At 40.7% G+C, this 19,240-nt stretch overlaps 2 protein-coding genes across 9 annotated transcripts in view; both read left to right on the plus strand.

The window, feature by feature from the left end:
* Positions 1-3,808, plus strand: part of LOC311256055 (talin-2) — a 92,636-nt gene extending 88,828 nt beyond the window's left edge. For all 3 annotated transcript variants that reach the window (XM_084350804.1, XM_084350805.1, XM_084350806.1), the window contains 2 exons: positions 78-203; positions 963-3,808. In XM_084350804.1, coding sequence (XP_084206930.1) covers positions 78-203; positions 963-1,091 — 255 coding nt within the window. In that variant the 3' untranslated portion in view covers positions 1,092-3,808. The remainder of the gene's footprint in view (positions 1-77; positions 204-962) is intronic.
* A 5,940-nt stretch (positions 3,809-9,748) lies between these two features.
* On the plus strand, positions 9,749-19,180 carry LOC311260469 (tropomyosin alpha-1 chain-like). Of its 6 annotated transcripts, XM_084358298.1 has the most exons (10): positions 9,752-9,991; positions 10,437-10,562; positions 12,839-12,972; positions 13,886-14,003; positions 14,212-14,282; positions 14,414-14,489; positions 14,613-14,675; positions 14,940-15,009; positions 15,716-15,794; positions 16,250-16,472. In XM_084358298.1, exons 1-10 carry the CDS (start codon positions 9,878-9,880, stop codon positions 16,251-16,253), a joined length of 855 nt encoding a protein of 284 aa, XP_084214424.1. In that variant the 5' UTR covers positions 9,752-9,877; the 3' UTR covers positions 16,254-16,472. The 6 variants fall into 6 exon arrangements, with proteins under 6 accessions (XP_084214429.1, XP_084214426.1, XP_084214425.1 ...); XM_084358303.1 differs by lacking the exon at positions 15,716-15,794 and having other exon boundaries at positions 9,749-9,991; positions 16,250-16,596; XM_084358300.1 differs by lacking the exons at positions 15,716-15,794; positions 16,250-16,472 and adding an exon at positions 17,379-18,469 and having other exon boundaries at positions 9,750-9,991.
* The last annotated feature ends 60 nt before the right edge of the window (positions 19,181-19,240 follow it).

Raw genomic sequence — 19,240 nt, forward strand, 5'->3', positions numbered from 1 at the left:
ATTGAATATAATAACAATGTACTTTTTCTTGTTTATACTTTGATTAGCTGCTCTCAACTGATCTCTTCCTCTAACAGATTGCTGGGAACGCAGTAAAGAAGGCATCAGACAACTTGGTGCGGGCAGCTCAAAAGGCAGCATTTGACAAAGCAGATGACCACAACGTGGTGGTCAAGACAAAGTTTGTGGGTGGTATAGCACAGGTAAGAACGTCGAGCAGCATCAGATATGATGATAAGCCTAAACCCATTAAGCCTGTTGCCTAAACAGGAAGTCAGTAATGCACGATATTGTATTTTGGCTAGTATCTGATATACCAATATTTAAAACTCATTTAGGTCCATTTCCAATGCTGATGCGCATTATTATGCACATACCTTTTCCATGTAATTGCAGAGAACATCAAGTCTCTCTAGTAATGAAATTAACATATTAATATGCCTACTCCTGTTGTAATGGCCCATTAATGCAGACATACATACATTGTTTTGTTATGATGATGGCAAACGGACCTAAATGCTGATGCACAAACACACTCAGGCTGGTAAATGTGCACAAAGGAACACATCAACCATAGAGGGAGCATTAATAGATGGTAATCACATTGTTCATTTGTTAATATTCATTATTTGCCATTTTAGAATTAATCCTTATTTAGATTCATGCTTTCCACCTTAGGGTCTATCTTACAATCTCTAACCAACATACATACTGTATATAATATCATAATGTATAACAAGGTTATTCTATCCAAAAATGGCACCAGGATCACATGAAACATTTCTACATTTGCACACCCAAAACAAAAAACACAAGATAAGAGACATGTGCATTCATATCACATTTAATCAGTTTATCTACCATCTTACCTCATCTGTTACCTCTAAATACATTTCAAACCGGAAAACACAAACAAAATAATAGGTGCTCCAATTAAAATGTTTTTTTTTGTGTCTTGCTAGATCATTGCAGCCCAGGAGGAGATGCTGAGAAAGGAGAGAGAGCTGGAAGAAGCCAGGAAGAAACTGGCTCAGATCAGACAGCAGCAGTACAAGTTCCTGCCCAGCGAGCTACGAGAGGACAGCAACTAATCACTCAAACAGTCCATCACCGCTGCTGCGTACACGCTTGAAGCAGTGTGAAGAGCACATCTGTGTTTGTGTGTGTGAATTTGTTTCCTTTTGTAACGGCACACTTGAACAGGCATGCGGCCTACAGCGAACTTCAGATATGTCGTGACTGATTTAACAAACCAGTAATGCCGAGTCTGCAGTGAACACAATGACTGAGTCCACATGGAGAGATCTTAAATTCAACTACTCGCAAGTTATAAATACTACTGTGTGGAACTGACCACTTTCTGAAAACAACATAAAGATTGTGGCGATTCCCATGAAGAACTGCTTTTTGTCCTCATGTATAGCAGAACTACTCCGACCGATGTAATCTGAACCAGAATGTGACCCGCTTGGGACAAACCGCACAGCTCGTATGCTCTCATGTTTGCCCATAAGCTACAGTTTCTTTTGTTGTTGTTGTTGTTGTTGTTGTTGTTGTTGTTAGTTTGTTTGTTTCACAAATTGCAGCTCTAAGTCACACACTTTTAAGATGAAGAATTGATTGTATTGCCGTTCATGTGATATAGCCGCGTCACGAAAAGATTTCAACTCGGTACTCTGACATTTGTACGAATGTTGGCTCCAATCTGGCACCTTATTATCTGTTTGAATCATGTGGCGTGTCTTTAAGTCGGTGGTCATTAACCCTAATATGAAGGAAGATGGGTGTTTCTTGGACCACGATGTTAATTTCAGTAATGGACAGTTGTTTTTGGAGGAATGTTCCTTTGAAGCAAACGGTAATGTTAAGTGTCTTTGGTTTCTTTCTCGTCTTTTTTTAAAATGCTGATATTTTTGGGCTCTCCGTGTTTGTCGAGGCCCCTTACATAGGTCTCATCGTGTGCAGCCGCTAAGACTTAACTAGAATGTTTTGCTTAATGTTGCCCTTGAATGCTTTTCTACACAGGGCGACATATTACCGTAGAAGGAATATTTATTGCTCGCGAGTATTTTAAGCAGAGAGGGTGCAGAGATGGACTTTACCACCACTAGTCGAGCCAGTGCCGGCTTCCAATCAGACATCTTCTTTTATTCATTCTCATTTCAGGTATTAGGACCCCTACCTACAGTGTGAACACAATTTGATCACGATGCAATAACATGGATGGTGCTTAAGGGGGCAGCATTGGTTTCCCTTCCCCCATGCAAACAAGTAATAAGATGAGACTGTATTAGGTTTTGTATTTTTGTGGTAATCAGGCAATTTGATTGGCCGCAAAATCATGCAAATCAAGACTACATGTAAATACCTCACATCTTGTACGACTCCCTGCTGATTTACTTTGGTCCTTCCACTCTTAGAGTGACTACAGTTGTTTTTTTTTCCAGCAATACTCCGTCACTGCCAGGGATTCGATTTCACCTCCAATTCTGTAAATCCAGGAGCAAAATCTGAAAAGAACTTGGCAATAAGCTAATTCTAACAAATAAATCACACCAAGGATGTATGTTTAAAACAAGTGCATTTAAAGTGAAGCGACCGCAACGCTAACGTCCATTTTTGCTCATCCGTCTATGAATTTAATGGTGCTCTGTGCGACTTTACTGACTACTCGCTGCAACAGAGGAACCTTTTGTTTACCGAGTTTGATTGTAGTGTGTTTGGTTCCCTTATCTTACTATACAGGGCTGTGTTTCAATATTAAAACTACGGTATAATGTAAGATTACGTCCTGCTGTGAAAAAAAAATGCATGGCTTTGTGCTTCAGATGCATCTCTTTGTTTATACAGCGACAGAGTGAAACTTTTTAAGGATGCACTGAGTGATTCTGACCTCCACGTACAGACGGTATAGCAAACAGCTAAAGACAGACCATCACTTTTTAGTTTTTTTAACGGGTCGGGTGTGAATTCAGAGGTGTTTTCTGGCATTGTACTTTGTGTGTGAGCGTGGGAGGGTGGGGCGGGAGGGTGTGTGGGATGGTCCACTGCTCATCAGTCAAGTCTGTAGTGTTATTATTAGTGCCTTAGTCCGTAGCCCATACAGTGTCTGGTCTGCTCGAGTGACAGCTTCACCTCATCGGTTCGATAGAAGGTAATGGACAAGCAAAATCTTTCGGGAATGTCGGTTCATGTCGTTAAATGTTCCTCTTAAGTGCTGAACCAACTGCATCCCCCTCTTTTTCTCTTTAACTCCCTCTGCCACATGGAAAGCCTTCTGGGGATGACAGAGGAACCGTCTGCCAGTCAGAAAAAATGTGTTGCTGTTTAAAAATGTACCATCAGTATATAAATATATATAAGTATGTATATTATACATATGAACACATTTTTTGTACTGCATTCCATGGGCATGTACCACAGTGCTTCTAAACTACGACAGACTGGAGGTTTGGGTCTGTCAACTACTTTATTGTATGTTATGAAGTCACTGATATTTTATGGATGGACTCTTCTTTTTTTTTTTTTTTTTTCTTGTGCTTTTAAGCCTCTACGAAAGATAAATGTGATGAGAACATTTCGATATATCTGTCACCATTAAGATGTCGTGACGCATTTCAATGACGTGGAGTAAATTTAAGTGTTTGGTATGTTTTTTTTTTTTTTTCCCCCTCCCTCCCTTAACAGAATTAAAATTATGAAGTTACGACAATAAAGACAAGCGATAACAAACGATATAAAAAGATATTTATCTGGCCTCAAAAAAACTATTTTTTGTATTCACTGAAAATAAAGCATTTCAATGTAATGTTGTGTGCCAAGCTTCTTTTTTGCGGAGCGAAGACAGAAACAAAGTGCATTTTACACTTTACGTAGAGTAGTTAGTTGAATACGCCTCTTTTTCTGAGCATTTATTATTTATTTTACCCAAGTTCCTTGACAATAAGTCTCACTCAACTTCACATGCATCAATGATATTGGTATTAAAACAAATTGACAATATAAGGACATAAGACCCAAATTATCCCATTAAATGTTCACAGTATGTTCACTTCGCTAGTTACAATATATCAGAAGATCATGTTTATAAAAATGCCCATCCAGAGTTACAATATCAAAGTTGTTTTCTATACCTTTCGTGGCCTTAAGTCTTTGGGTCCATTAGTCCTTTTTACTTTGTTTATATTTGGCGGACCCTGCCACCTTTCTAGCTTCAAACAATGTTCTGGGGACCTTATTTCCCCCTGAGAACAGCTTGTTTATTCAGTTGTGGAAAAAATAAACATTTATTAGTTTGTATTATTACCTCATTAATTTCATCTCCAAACTGGACTCTGCTACTTCCCAGCAGATTTTCTATTTACTGCAAAAGTTGATAAACAGCAACATAATATCAATACAGGGTGAGTAGTAGCTGCTACTACTACTACTACCACTACTACTAATAATAATAATATATTTTTAACGGACTGGTTTTGGATCAGTCCTCTGTAGTTCAGATATAGAAATCAGTATCAGGAAGGAAAAAAGTGACAAAGAGTCTGTCCGGATTCACAATTTCATTTCCTTTACCTTCTCCCAATAGACTTGTAATTTAGGACACGAATAAACATTTCATTCTTCAAAAAAAAAAAAAAAAAAAGATGCATACACTTGAAGTTATTTGGAGCACACGACCTGAAGCACATCTCTCACAAGCTCAAATATCTGTAACCCCATTCAGGTCGTAGCTGCCACTGAGAACACTGAGGTCATGTCCTCAGCTTTTCTGTGTGAATTTGAGGAGTTTTAGCAACTTGTGGGCAGTTTCCAAAAATCAAAACTTACCCTTTTTTCTCATTTATAGGAAGATTCCAGTACGTAAAGACTCAATATATACTTGGACATTTTAGGCAAATAGAAAATGAAGAACTAGAGTTGGGTCTCAATATGTGTGTAGATACACTGCCTTCCTTTGGGAGATACAAATGTATTTTTGTACTATTTCCACCCTTTTTTAAAGAAAATACACATACATAATATGTTCCCGATACATCAGTCATAATAAAGGACTCTGCCTAAATAACATACCGTCTTATGTAATAAAATCAAAACCAAAACATATCTGAGCGAAAAATTCATGAAAAGAAATGAAGAATACGACCAAATACTCAACATCAACTTTCACTGACAGTTTCCAGACCTCCATCGATGCCACAAACACATACTGGTTGTACTGAGTCAGTACCCAGACCTCTAAGCACTCAGCTCCCCACCACAATGTAATTCCCGACAGCATTTAGACCTTTATGTTGGGAAAGAAAAAACATATACACATGGTAAAAATGTAACAGTTGGCTGAAACATTTAAATATGAATCATCCAACTCTCCATATGTATCTGCTCTCATAAGCAGTCACTGATTCCTGTCTGCAGCAGTGCTGTCAGGATGCAGATCTCCAGTTCCACTGAATAACAGAGAGGTGAGTTCTGGCAAGAGGACAAGTGTCTCTTGAAGTGTCTGTGTCACTTCAGTGTCAAGACGAGATGGTATTTCTGAGTCAGCACTTAACCTGAAGCTATATTGAGTCCACGCTATGAACTGAGGCCCGTGCTAAATTTGTCCAGCACTAAAATTCGAGGTGGCAATGTCAGTTACAGTGTCACAGCTGCTGCTTTTAAACCTGGAATCCTTTTTTCCGCTTTATTCACTTAAAGTCAATCCTTGGGCTTTAACTTTGTATGCTTCTCTAAGTGTCAGACACCTAAATCTCACTGACTCGTTCACGTTTCCCCTGTACATATTGGATGTGACTTTTGACAAGAGGCCTCGTTGCACCCGCTCGGCTGAGGGGGAGACATCAAGAATCCCGGCTAAAAGGACGAGGGCATTGAATTTAATGTGGACAAGCAGCTGATAGAAGACAGCTCATCCATTATTTTTATGCCCTAAATCTAATTATAATAAAAGTCAGAAAGCGGGTACGGTTACTGATGACTGCAGCATGCTACATAGCAAGGTTAGAGGCGTCATTCACTCAAGACAGTTGTGTTCAATGTGAGAATGTGGGTGCCATTCTCTTCCCAGCTACTGTGACCTGCTGTCAATGCCCAATTTTTCACATTTTCTTCTCAACGAGAAGATCATCGACATTGTGGAGCTGTTGGCCGTGTTGCTCCACGGATGGAAAATGACACATATGCTCCAACACGCAGTCATCGGGCTGATATTTTCGCATGACCTCACAAATGAGCTCTGTATGTCTGAGCGGTCATGATGAGCTTGATGAGGCTGGATCACAGCAGGAGATAACGTCTGACTCAGGAGGAGTGGGTGGAACGCCAACAGTACTCCTCCTCAATACTTTCAATTACTGAGGAAGAGGTGAGAAGTTCCAGTCTAGACATTAACAATGAAATCATCGCCATACTCCCATTTTTGTCTGGGAGCTGCTCGCTCAGCTGCCTCAACAACATCTATGATGAACCATTCAAACAGCTCCAGGCTTTTAATTGTGGTTTTGACTAATCAGTGCTTTTTGCATTTGGTCTGCTATTCCTTTAATTACAGGAACTACAGTACAGCAGCCACTATGCTGAGCTGTGACGCACCAGCGAAACAAAGCCCCTGTGTTTAGATTTATGAGCTCTTCACAACAATAAATCAGTAGTGCATACATGGCCATCAACAGACAGTGGTCCCCTAATGAAAATCAACATTCAGAGGTCTTTAAACTTCACGCGTGGCTCTTCAAAAGGTCACAACATCAATGTTACAGAGCATGCATGATGGGAATTGTGGGAATAGTGAGGGGCTGCTTCAGTTTTCACACCCGACAGCATAAATTTGACTCACGGTGAGACTTTTTTCAGGTGAACAGAGTAACTAAAAGTCAGATGTTTTACTCCACAACATTTATTTGATAGCTTTAGTTACTGCTTTCTTTCAGATTGCACGCTGCATCAGAGCCAAAGGTTCATAGGTTCATTGATTCATAATGAATTTATTTTAACGGCAATTGGATGAAGAAAAAACAGTAATTCCAATAATCAGGATAATGCTGAATATCGGATCAGTTAATTGGCTTGGCCGGCTGCTCTATAACCCATGCTATTATTTGTACTTTTCATACTTAAGTATATTTAATACCAGATACTTTTCTTTTAATTTTACTCAAGTACTTTTTGTGCAGGTGAGTTTCTCTTTCACCAAAGTATTATCGTAACATGATATCTTCACTTTTACTTTAGGGTGTACAACACTGCATACCATTGCCCTTCTAGTGTTTGAGAAATGAGACCTGTTTTAGCCCTTGAACTCAGGTCTGACAACAGTTGAAAAGAGGTACAGTAACTTTAGTTCCCTACATTAGTGTTTGTGAAGATGACTTTTTGTCTTTGCTGTAGGCATAAATACTCTGAACATGCTGTCCAGGAACAGTATAATGACCCCGGGAAGAGAATATAAAAGTATAAAAAGTATTTAAGAATGATTTGCAGACCTCTGAATCCAAACCCTCAAATTTAATCTGACTTAGTCATTAATTTTTGGATAGATACAATGTGGTGATGTTCATCTCTCTATCTATACGGGGTGCTAGGGTGACATGGATTGCTCCATGAGCCTCTCTGATCTCTGTATATGACAGGCATGCCTGGCTGACTGCTCAACAGCCCACAAAACACATGGTAGGATGACAACACAGTGACAGCTGACCGCCTTAAAAAAAGCAGCGCAGGAAGGATATCAGGCCGGACCACCAGAGTGATACGATAGGAGTAAAACACAGAGAAGGAAAGGGACAAGTGATTCAAAGTTATGGATGTACATTTTTATTTCTTTATTAAAAAATAAATTGCAATCAAGTGTTTCTTCCTCAGCTGTTAAAGGTGCATTATGTGTTTTTTCTGAATAAATTTTAATCAGAAGAGAAAGATCTTCACTTTTTTTTATGCCACAACAAACTAAATAAACAAACTTTCTTTGTTTTCATAACTGAGAAAACTGAATAAACAAACTGACCTTAAAGGACAACACAATTTCATACTGTTTTACTTTGTTTACACTTGGCGGACCCTGCCACCTTTCTAGCTTCAAACAGTGTTCTGGGGACCCTATTTCCTTCTGAGAACAGGTTGTTTATCCAGTTTTGGGAAAAAATATATATTTCTGTCCGGATAATTACCTCATTAATATTGTAGATATTAAAATTCTGACTTTTAATTTCTTCTCCAAAACGACATAGTGCCCCTTTAAAACCAAGAAGCGATCACACAATCATAATTGGCCTAGGTTTACCCAGCTAAGTCAGACTAAGGCCATGTGAGGAAAACAGTGAGGAGTTTTTGGCATGATTTATCACACACAGGCTGCTTGTTTTATTCACTTTCCCCCCTGATTCCCATCACAAATGAACCAAAATAGTAAATGATCTGATTAAAGAAAGCTAATGAGAAATTTTAAAAAGCCAGGCACAATGAGGGTGGGAGCAATTACAGGGGCAATGGACAGAGTCAAGCAGGGGCTCTCCAAGGAGTAAAATCCCACAAATACGCACTCAACAAAACTCAAGAAGAGTAGTAAAGGTGCAGGGAAGGAGGGGAGGATGCTCGAGTCTAAAGGCTCCTTAGTGAATGATAAAATGCTGTCAGCTGGGTTGTTATACCTCGAGGACAAGAAGACGGTATTCTTCATATAGTGTTACATAACATCAGTACATGCCTGTCCTACATATAACCTTTTATTACAACAAATCTTCATTTCAACCGTTAACTTAAATTTAGCAACATTTGGAGGTTCTTCCCAAGCTCCAATTTCCCTAACATATAGAAAAATTATTACTGTAGTCGACCGTAAACTATTATTACTCAACTGGTCCTGACTGCAGGTTGTGTGTGACAGCTGTGGCTGCGCCAGTGGCCCTGTGAACTATCACAGAGGCGCTGTGAGGGGGGCTGTTGAAATGCCAAAGCTTCTGTATCTTCCACTGTGCACGCTTCTACCATACCCACTGCCGCCCATTTGAGATATAACTCTCAGGCATGTCTTAGCTGAGAGAGGAGTTGGACAAGCTTGATGATATATCTCTACAGAGACCAAAGCCTATCTGATTGCTGTCTGGATGTTGAACTATGCAGTGAGAGGGAGCTGCTGAAATGATCCCTGGAAGACAAACAAGCCGTACTGGCTAATATGACACCCCACAGAGGGAGAGGAACTTTCACAGGGGCTTATCCAATCAGATATATTTGTTTTGTATGAATAGCTCTGATGCTTGGAGTGCGGGAACAATTCATTCTGGTACCAATCACTGTTGGAAATTTGTCAGATATTCTTTATTTTGGCAGAAATAGATGTAAAAAGTGTAAATGATTGGAAGATAGTGGTCAAAAATATTCCTAATTTCCCTTTTCTCACATGTAGTTTCTGGGTTATCTTCCTGAGTGACAATTAGGTCATTAATATCAGCATGTTTCTCCCAAATACTCCCCCATCAGAGGAGCTACTACCTCTTGACACCTTACTTCCTGCATGTCACTTGGAGGGTGTTGGTAAGAGGAGTGGACGTCTTGGTGTGAAGGGGAGTGCCCTCATGACGTCCAGACCCCATGTATAGTCACAGAAGCTGTCAAATGTCTTGGAAGAGCGAATCACAGCAGAGATCCAATAAAAAATACAGGTCCCGCGTTGGCAAACAGCTGCAGTTGTTTCCAAAAAAGTATTGGGTATCCAGTAACTGCCCAGCCAAACTACATATTTGACTCACTACAACCCAAGCGAGCTCGCACTCCAGCTTGGCGTTCAGTGTGGATCAGACGCTCCGATCCTTTCATCCAGTTTCTTTTGTTTTTATTTTTTATTTTTTTTTGCGCGGACACCAACCGACAATAAGCAGCCATGGATGCCATCAAGAAGAAGATGCAGATGCTCAAGCTCGACAAGGAGAACGCCATGGACAGAGCAGAGCAGGCCGAGTCAGACAAGAAGGCAGCTGAGGACAGGAGCAAACAGGTCGGCATCCCGATGTGGAAGGCGCTCGGGTGCTTTTACGCACCGGTGGCACGGTGCGCCTGGCGCTGCATGGTTCCTGCATGTCCAGTGACTGAGGAATAATAGCGTATCCCCACAGGATTAAATGAAATATTAAAAAGCACAATACCTTTGCTTTTGTGTTATTTGACTTCATATTTGGGCTGCATGAAGTTGGGAACACTAGGGAGCACTTTACATTTATTGGATTGCTTAAGATATAGCTATAATGGCTAACAACAGGTATTTCATAATAGCCTAGAATAAATGTATTTCTAAATAGTAGATATACAATCAGTCATTTATTATTTTCACACCTTAGAGATTATTTACAGACACTATGAGGTGTGCATGCTGAAGAGTGTGACAGTAATCATATCTGTCTTCTGCATGTTAGTAAATGTCATCTCGTCTCACTGTGTCCCAGCTTGAGGATGACCTGGTAGCACTGCAGAAGAAGCTGAAGGCAACTGAGGATGAGTTGGACAAGTACTCTGAAGCCCTGAAGGATGCCCAGGAGAAACTGGAGCTGGCTGAGAAGAAAGCCGCAGATGTGAGTTTGGGCTGATGGCACGACAAGTGGAGAAGCCCCAGTGGGGCAGTCCATTGCCAAACAGTTGACCTTGAACCACCCCTTTGGGTCCCCTCAGGAAACTAAGACTACCAGCCCCCATACAGATTTACTCTAATGATTATTATGCAGTAATCAATTATAAAAGGCTTATGGGCTGTATAGGATGAAAACATAGATAGTTAAATTTAGCTTGTGTGCTGTATATGGTAAGGTTACAGCTCAGTGGCTTACCAGTGCATTCCACAGCCATTTGTACAAATCTGAGGGCCAGTGTAGGGTTTCAGTCGGGCGTTTTACAAGCATATTTTGGCCTATAAAATCCTTGACAGATTTGTGGTTGTTCTGGTTTCACTTAGCAGTTCTGTCCAGCCCTGATGAAATTACCAGTATATTGGCTGAGTTTAATGTTACACCAATTACGCCTAATTGATGACCTGACAATCAGCCACACAACAATCAGCAACACAGCAGCATATAAAGAGACACACAAGATGGAGTAAGATAAACTTCACCGACTCCTAACTAAAAAAAAAAGTACAAAAACAGATGCATGAGAGAATATAAAATAAAACAAGATATAAAACAAGTAGTCTAAAAACTAAAACTACAACACTTTCGGAGCGCCTGCTACAAGATAAATGACAAAAGTTTTAAAAGTAGAAACAGAAATCAAGTAGAAGAGTTGCAGAATCACATGAAATCACAAGTAAAATCAGGTCATTAAGTTGCATAAAAAAATAAACAAACAAAATAAATGATTAGGGATTGCAATAAAATGATGGATAAAGTGTCTGTTGGCATCAGTGTTGAGGTCTAATTAGTACAGACAGGAGGACAATAATAATATTAATAATAATAATAATAATAATGATAATGAGAATAGTTTGTGTTGTGTTCAATAATTAGACTATTAACTATGTGTACACAAGTGCAATTTAGTGTTTGATGTCGCTGTGACTCATGATGACCAATGAGTGTCCAGCGCCCGGAGCTGTGATTTTATAGGGTCAGCTCAATTTACACAGTAGGGGAAGCTCATGAATTAAACAGTTGTCTAACTGACAACAAGTAGAAGAAATGGCATGAAATCAATTCAAAACCGCACTGAAAATCGGCACAATTGCAATATTTTCATATTCAAATGGCAAAATCGAAACATTTGCGTGTAAAAGCAGGTACTTCCGGGGTTGGTGGCACATCCCAATCCTGATCAGCCGTTGATTAAGGTGGGGGCAGGGATCAAACGCGCCGCATCTCCAAGTGCATGCGTGTGAGTCCGCGTTGAGGTAGCCCGCACGCAGCCGAGAGGAGGGGGAAAAAACTAGCTTAGCTGAGGAGACACACACACAACTAAAAAAAAAAATATATATATAGCAAAAATGGCCGGTGGGAGCTCTCTGGAAGCTGTGAAGAAGAAAATCAAGTCGCTGCAGGAGCAGGCCGATGTGGCGGAGGACCGGGCAGCGTTACTACAGCGGGAGCTGAACAACGAGAAGAGCTCGAGGGAAACAGTAAGCCGCAGCTAATTATTTAAGGCAATTAGTCCTTAGACTGACTGTCGACGGCATTAGGCATGAAGCTGGGCAGAAAAAAAAAGCGTGGCTTGCAAGGCCCGACGGTTTTTATCCTCAAATACAGCCAGGTATCAGGTGGACATGTTTGTAAATGTAGCCCAGTGCAGGATGAGAGTGAGTTTAAAAAAAACGATGGGGTGGATGAAGGGAGGCGGCAGGTCCAGAATAAACAAACAGCCCTGTAATAAGTAGGGCTAACAATGCAGCTGCACCACAGGTCCTCCAGATAAAACCCTGCGTTAAACTCCCGCAGGCCACTGGCTGCTTAGAGCTGCTGTCTCATCCCATCAAAACACTTAATTGTATCCGTGTTATGTAGCTAATTTGTTTCTGGGACAGGATGAGGATGCAAGTTGGACTAGAAAACAAATAAGTGGATAAATTGGAGCATTGTCCTCATTTGCAATGCTAACATGTCTTGAGTTTGAAATAAATGTGTGTAAAAAAAGCAGTCACCCAGCCCCTCAGCCTGTGTACATAATGTGCACAGTAGAGACTACATCTCTTCCCCACGGGGCGTGTTCCTGACCCAGCCCAAGCTCTCTCTCAGGGAGCCTGCTGGAGCAGCTTGGATGCTGTGGCCCTGCAGAGCCCAGCTGAAGCAGCACTGTATACGTGGTTTCAGGCTATATGTCTGAACTTGATCTGACTGTCTGTGATCGTGTTGTCGTGGTCTCCTAGGCTGAGGGCGATGTAGCTTCCCTGAACAGACGTATCCAGCTGGTTGAGGAGGAGTTGGACCGCGCTCAGGAGCGTCTGGCCACAGCCCTGACCAAGCTGGAGGAGGCTGAGAAGGCTGCTGATGAGAGTGAGAGGTGGGTACTTAGGCAGACCCCAGACACAATCCACTTATAAACCCTGCTGTTAGTCCTTGGTATTATTCAGAAAAAAAATCACAGCTGCACTTTCTTAATCCCTCACATCTTGTTAGGTTTGAAGCTACCTGTCACTTAATATAATTTGTAAAGGTGAAATAGATTTTTCTTTGAAAAGAGCGACCTGTCAGGATTAGGACAGGAAGTTTTAGATTTAGAAGAAAATCCAGTCCTGAGTCACTCCACATGCTGATGTAGACTTTTTAGTGCACAGTGATCATTCTTGCACTGAAAGCTTTAAAGACAAATGGGAAAACAAGTTTAATGACTCTGGCACTGAAATGCTGGGTTTCTCCCAAACTACAATATACTAAAAATCAAAGATTGCACACGATGTAAGCCCGTTGAGAGTACCACTCCTAACATGTTGCTCACTGTTGCCACTGGTGGCTGGAAGTCATACTGTGCTAATATTCACAAGAGAGTTCATTGAGTTTACACCATCTTTAGCTTTTACTGCAGTATAACTCCCAACCAACAGTACCAAGCAGCACATTTGTAGCATTTTAATGTTTTTTTTTTAAAGATGTTTGTTGCAGGGACTGACAGCATGGATAACAAGTCACACTCCTCATGTCATGTCACGCTCTACTTTGTGTATTCATACGTGACTGCTCGTACACACTACAGTGCTGCTCACCATAACGTAACAGACCATTGTGTCTGTAAAGTATCCAGACATGTTGTCCAGACAGTAATCCAGTGTTTGTGGAAGAATATGTAGACATCAGTAGGAACCATGTGCTCCGTGTTAACCTCCAATTTCCCGGGCCCTTTCCCGGGAACTTCTGGTCTCTTATCAAAACATATTGATGCTCGTGACTTAACTGGCATGCTGTTTTCTGTCCCTCAGAGGCATGAAGGTCATTGAGAACAGGGCAATGAAGGACGAGGAGAAGATGGAGCTGCAGGAGATCCAGCTGAAGGAGGCCAAACACATCGCTGAGGAGGCTGACCGCAAATACGAGGAGGCACGTTTCTCAGCTGTTCACATCACTCTTGAACTTTGAGCGTAGCTTTTCCTTCATTCTTGAACTTTAATGTACTAGCTGGCATCAATGGCCGCTTTGTCAGATGCTTATTATTGCCACAAAGTCTTAAATAACTATGAGAAGTGTTTTTTTTATTTTTAGGGTGTGTTATACCACTATGGGACTAAACCTTTGTATGTGACTTCAGGTGGCCCGTAAGCTGGTGATCATTGAGAGTGACTTGGAACGTACAGAGGAGCGTGCCGAGCTGTCTGAGAGGTAACGACTTTCTTCCCTTTGCCCTCCATTTCCTGACTTAATATGACATTTCAGACTAATTCTGTTGTATTTTTCGTTTCTGTTGTCTGTGGCCACTCCCTGCTTGTGCAACCCAACCCATAAATCAATAGCAAATGCTCTGAGCTTGAGGAGGAGCTGAAAACCGTGCAGAACAACCTGAAGTCTCTGGAGGCCCAGGCGGAAAAGGTAAGCATGGGTGACCAAGAACTTTAATGACAGATAACCCAGTTAAACCCTTGAAAATCTGTTAAAAACTCTCTTGGGTTGTCTCGTATACTGACTAACTTTGGCCTTTGTGTGCGACCACAGTACTCACAGAAGGAGGACAAGTACGAGGAGGAGATCAAGGTTCTTACAGACAAGCTGAAGGAGGTGAGTTAACTAAAGTTGGCATAAACTGACACTGGTGAGTCATTTAAAAAATAGTTGTATCCATCCTGTGTTTTTGATTATATGGCATTTTATAGAGCTAGACGCATTAGTTATTTGAATTAAGAATGCTGATTATACATTATGTGTCGTTATTACGGCACTTAAACAGCACCTAAGTGCTTTAAATGTCCTGTAGGGTTGTGGTTAGTAATGCAAACTCTCTTAATGTGAATATCTAATGTTTGACTGTATTCCTCCTCTCAGGCTGAGACCCGTGCTGAGTTCGCTGAGAGATCGGTCGCCAAGCTTGAGAAGACCATTGATGACCTTGAGGGTATGAATCTTTTCCACTTGATTTTCCACTTTGGAAAAAGTTGTTTTTACTAAATGTTGGAGTGTTTATTACAGTGCAGTTTTGCAGTTAATACTCAATAAGGTCAATACAAAAAGCTAACCTTGTTACGCATTACGGACTCATCATAGAGTCATGGCGTTTATCCTAGAATAAACACCAGTTTTTGTGTGATTTCTCAAAGGGACACTCATAAAAGAGACAAAAAGTGCCTCTTTTATAAATGCTGGTGCAGTGTGAGGTTATTCATCTGGTCAGCAGGGCGTCAAATAGTCCTCAGGACAAATATCTGCACCATCAGTGGTCTACCAGGGAGGAAAAAAAACAAAGCGGTGATCCACAGAGGCTGGCGTGATATTATTCATGCTGGCAACAACATTTCTCATCTCACCACAATGCTGTTTGGCATTCTGGTGTAGTGACTGTTCAAGGCCAGCTTAGTCCCAAGCAGTCGTCTCAGGGTCAGGGAACATGCAAGGCAGTTTCTCTGTGACTCCTCAGGAATCTGACACAACATCACCAGCTGTTCCATGAGCACTTCCTATTTCTGTCCTGCTTCTTTTTCAGTTTCTCTATGTGCATTCAGACTTCTGTTCTCTGACACTATATTATTTTTTTTCTTCTGTTGTCTTCTTATTCTTATTACAAACCCTTCACTGCCACCCTCATAATAATTACCACGCAATAGATGAGCTGTATGCCCAGAAACTGAAGTACAAGGCCATCAGCGAGGAGCTGGACCACGCCCTCAACGACATGACTTCCATGTAATTCACCATATGCTTGTTTCTCCTCTTTGCCTTAGATCTCACCCCCCCTAACCACCAACCAATACACAACAGCTCCCTCTTGTGGCATGTTTGAGTGCAGTGTGTTTTTTTTATTCTGCTACGTTATAGATGGGGTGGATTCTTCTAAGATCCCCCTTCACTGCTTGTCTAACATTGATTTGTGTTGAACTAAATGGATATTTTCTGACTAGTTTCTCAGGCTAGATCCCCCAAACATCTAAAATTGGTAACTACTAACAGCATTTAGCAGTAGTGTTAGTTTCCCTTTGTTTCTTCCAACACAGCCACATGTCTTCATAAGCTTCATTCTCAGTTTCTCGTTCAGTTCTGCATCCTTTTTCCTCTTTTTTGCTTCTGCATGTCATTTATATTCCATTCCTCCTTTTTATATCTCCCAACACTTTTTGTTCTCCTTTTTTTTTTTTTCACAGCTAAATCTTTACACCCCTCACCTCAGAAGCTGGTTGAACAACATCATCATCTTTCTCCTGTGCAGCTCAGCCCAACTTTCTGTCTCCTCTGTCTCTGTATTTCTTTACTTGTGCACATTGGGCCGTCACTGCCGCCATCCATCTGTTCATCTCTCGTACAGACCTTTTTGAGCCGTATTACTTACTGTAAAATAAACATTATTCCATCTATGCCAGCCCCTTCCCCTCTCTCCTGCAATGTTTCTTCATTTCCATTTGTCCCATCTTTGTTTTTTTGATTGTTGTCTTTTATGTCTTTTAATTTGTTTTGTCGAGTAGCTTTTGAATAAACTCTGAAGCTCCTCTCACATTCACTGTTCCCTTTTCTGTTTGAGAGGACCGTTACTTTGTATAATGGCACTATTGTGGTGTTGAATGGTTTCATTTACTTTGAACAAACTCTTGTCAACGTAGGAATCAATGGTTTTCCTCTCAGTTCACCTTTTGCATTAGAAGAATTCAGTTAAATACCAGCTGCCATACTTTATACGGCGATTTGTGTTGCTGTTTTCTGTATCTTAGAAAGTTTTAAGCTAGAGATTACATATTTTTTCTATGATGTGTTGAGCACACTTAAGTGGCCAAAAGGATCAACTGCTGCTTCAATGTGGATTTTAAATTTAAAATACTGACTCAAGCATCTTAACAATGATCTGCAGCAACTTAATCCCTTTAAGTGAGAAAGTTATATCATAAGACATGGAGACCTCTTAGGAATGCATTTGCTTTGATATGACGGTTACCAGCCTCAGTCCCTGCGCCAAGAATCACTGACTCTGAATCTGGATCATTCATCGGTCACTTATGTGTAGGCTTCTTCCAGACTATCTTTAGTATCTCGGTAAGTATACAGTCAACAAAAGGGATAATGAGTAATTGACACCCAATTAGTGACAGCTTGTGAGACCATTTGGAAATGTGAATGACAAGTGAGTGAGTTATTGCTTTAGTTTTCTACGTTCATGAGGTGGCCAGCTCGAATCCAAACTGTTTTGTGATTAGCCTCAAAGCAGCACTAACTCTTTGTCTGTTGTACTAACCTGCCTTCTGTCTCTTTCCCTTCTCTCTTACCTGCTTTCTGACTGCCAAGACCATCTATACAAGCAGCTTGAGAAAAACCGTCTTCTGAACAATGAACTGAGAGTAGCTTTAAACGAGGCCTAACCCGGACCGGCCTCTCGTATGCTTTCATTCTTCTGAAACTCAAATGTCCAGGCATATTGTCTAATGCTGTGGTATATAAAGAGTATAGACAACTGTGTCCATGACACAAAAAAACCAAACCAAGTTACGCTTTGAACAAACGGGATACAAACGTACGACTTTCACATTATGCATGCTCAAAACTGCAGATTCAGGTGGGAGGTCAGACAACCTCATGTTACGAATGGATTAGACTTTTTTCGCTGTTATCGACAGGGCTGTACTGTAGCAAAGTCCAGTCCAGTTGAAATCTGCATGGTGCTCTGGCTCATCGGGCGAAGGCATGAGAAATAGTATCATCCCAGAATCCCCCTTGTTACGTTGTAATGACTAACCAGAAAGGATACGTTTTCAACCAAAATAATTCATAAATTGAAAATCACAAGATGCAGTGAGAACCAGAATCGACTTGTTGGAGTTGGTTAGGTTTTTCTTTATCTCTATCTGTAGCATTTCAGTCGGGACACACATCAGTGTTTTGATCATTCGTTTTGCATTAACAACACATTTGGTGATGTGGTTGTAAACCCTGTGTTAAAAGATCATCCTTCAACTCAAATTAAATGAGCATGATTATGAAAAGGCGGGATGAATTGGGGGGTAAAATTGGTGCTCAAGAGTTTTTTTTTTCTTCATTGACCTGAAGCTGTTTGGACAGGGTGCTTGGACATGATACTGTAGGTCACAAAAATCCATTTCCACACTGACTTGGTCAAGAGCCGTTGTTTTGTCCTGAACCAAGCTCATGCAGTCTTGAATTACAGCCCTGTCTATAGCTTAAGTGTAATATTTACAGTGAATTGGTTCACAGACTTGGAGATGAGGACATGTACTTATTGAACGCTAACTTCTGTTATCAAAAAATAAATGTAACAATACCACCAGATGTCTAACACTGTTATGATGGACTAGAGCTTTGTCTGTTTTATATTCTGTGCATCTTTACGCTGTTTTGTTTTTAACTGATGCAATGCTATATTAACAGATAAACTCAGACGTGCTCAAGAAGAAGTCCTGAGCGTAAAGCTGATGCTGAATCAGGCTCTAATGGAGATGGTTAACCTTTGACCCAGCTATGTTGCCTCATCTGCTCTGAATATGGCTGGCTCCTGTATACGGCTGCTTCACATAATGCTGGGCCTTGTGTTTCTATGTGTCCTCTGACCTTGACATCCGGAAGAAACGAGCTCTACACAAGGTAGCACAAACAGCCTCAGTGGGCTACAGATCACCTACACTGTTTCCGTCACACACTGTAATCAAAGGTCAGTTAACATTCACTGTATCTTTAATAGGTTTACCTGTATATGTTGGGAGAATTTGCACTTTTGTAGGGAAAAATACTGCACATAATCTTCGTGAACAAAGCCATACATTCAGCCAAGGTTATGTAAAAGGGACTTTTATTATGTGTACTTTTGTAAAGTTGCTTGTGTGTCTTTTTTTTTCTTCTTCTGTATTATAAACATTCATTCAGTGTCAGTCACGTTGTACACTTCCAGTTTGGCGAGGAAGGGATTCTTGGCGCAGTTGCTTGAATGTACCATTATGTACAGCGAAGTGAAAGAAATGTTTGCACAATGTACGAACTTTTCTGTTCATTTTGATAAACTGATTTGTTTGATTTTTGGCTCTCCCATTTTATCATGGAAATGTAATGAACATAAATAAATAAATGGTTGGATCAAGTATCATTGTCGGTTTCTTTAGTGTTTTTTGTATATATTTTTATATATATATTGGAAAGGG

Source organism: Pagrus pagrus, assembly GCF_965226575.1.
Source record: "Pagrus pagrus genome assembly, chromosome: 1".
Taxonomy (NCBI): domain Eukaryota; kingdom Metazoa; phylum Chordata; class Actinopteri; order Spariformes; family Sparidae; genus Pagrus; species Pagrus pagrus.

Coding starts and splice junctions, on each gene's coding strand:
- LOC311260469 (XM_084358303.1), top strand. CDS start 9,878: ATGGATGCCATCAAGAAGAAGATGCAGATGCTCAAGCTCGACAAGGAG. Junction 12,973..13,885: donor GCTGCTGATGAGAGTGAGAG/GTGGGTACTTAG, acceptor TCTGTCCCTCAG/AGGCATGAAGGTCATTGAGA. Junction 14,004..14,211: donor CTGACCGCAAATACGAGGAG/GCACGTTTCTCA, acceptor ATGTGACTTCAG/GTGGCCCGTAAGCTGGTGAT.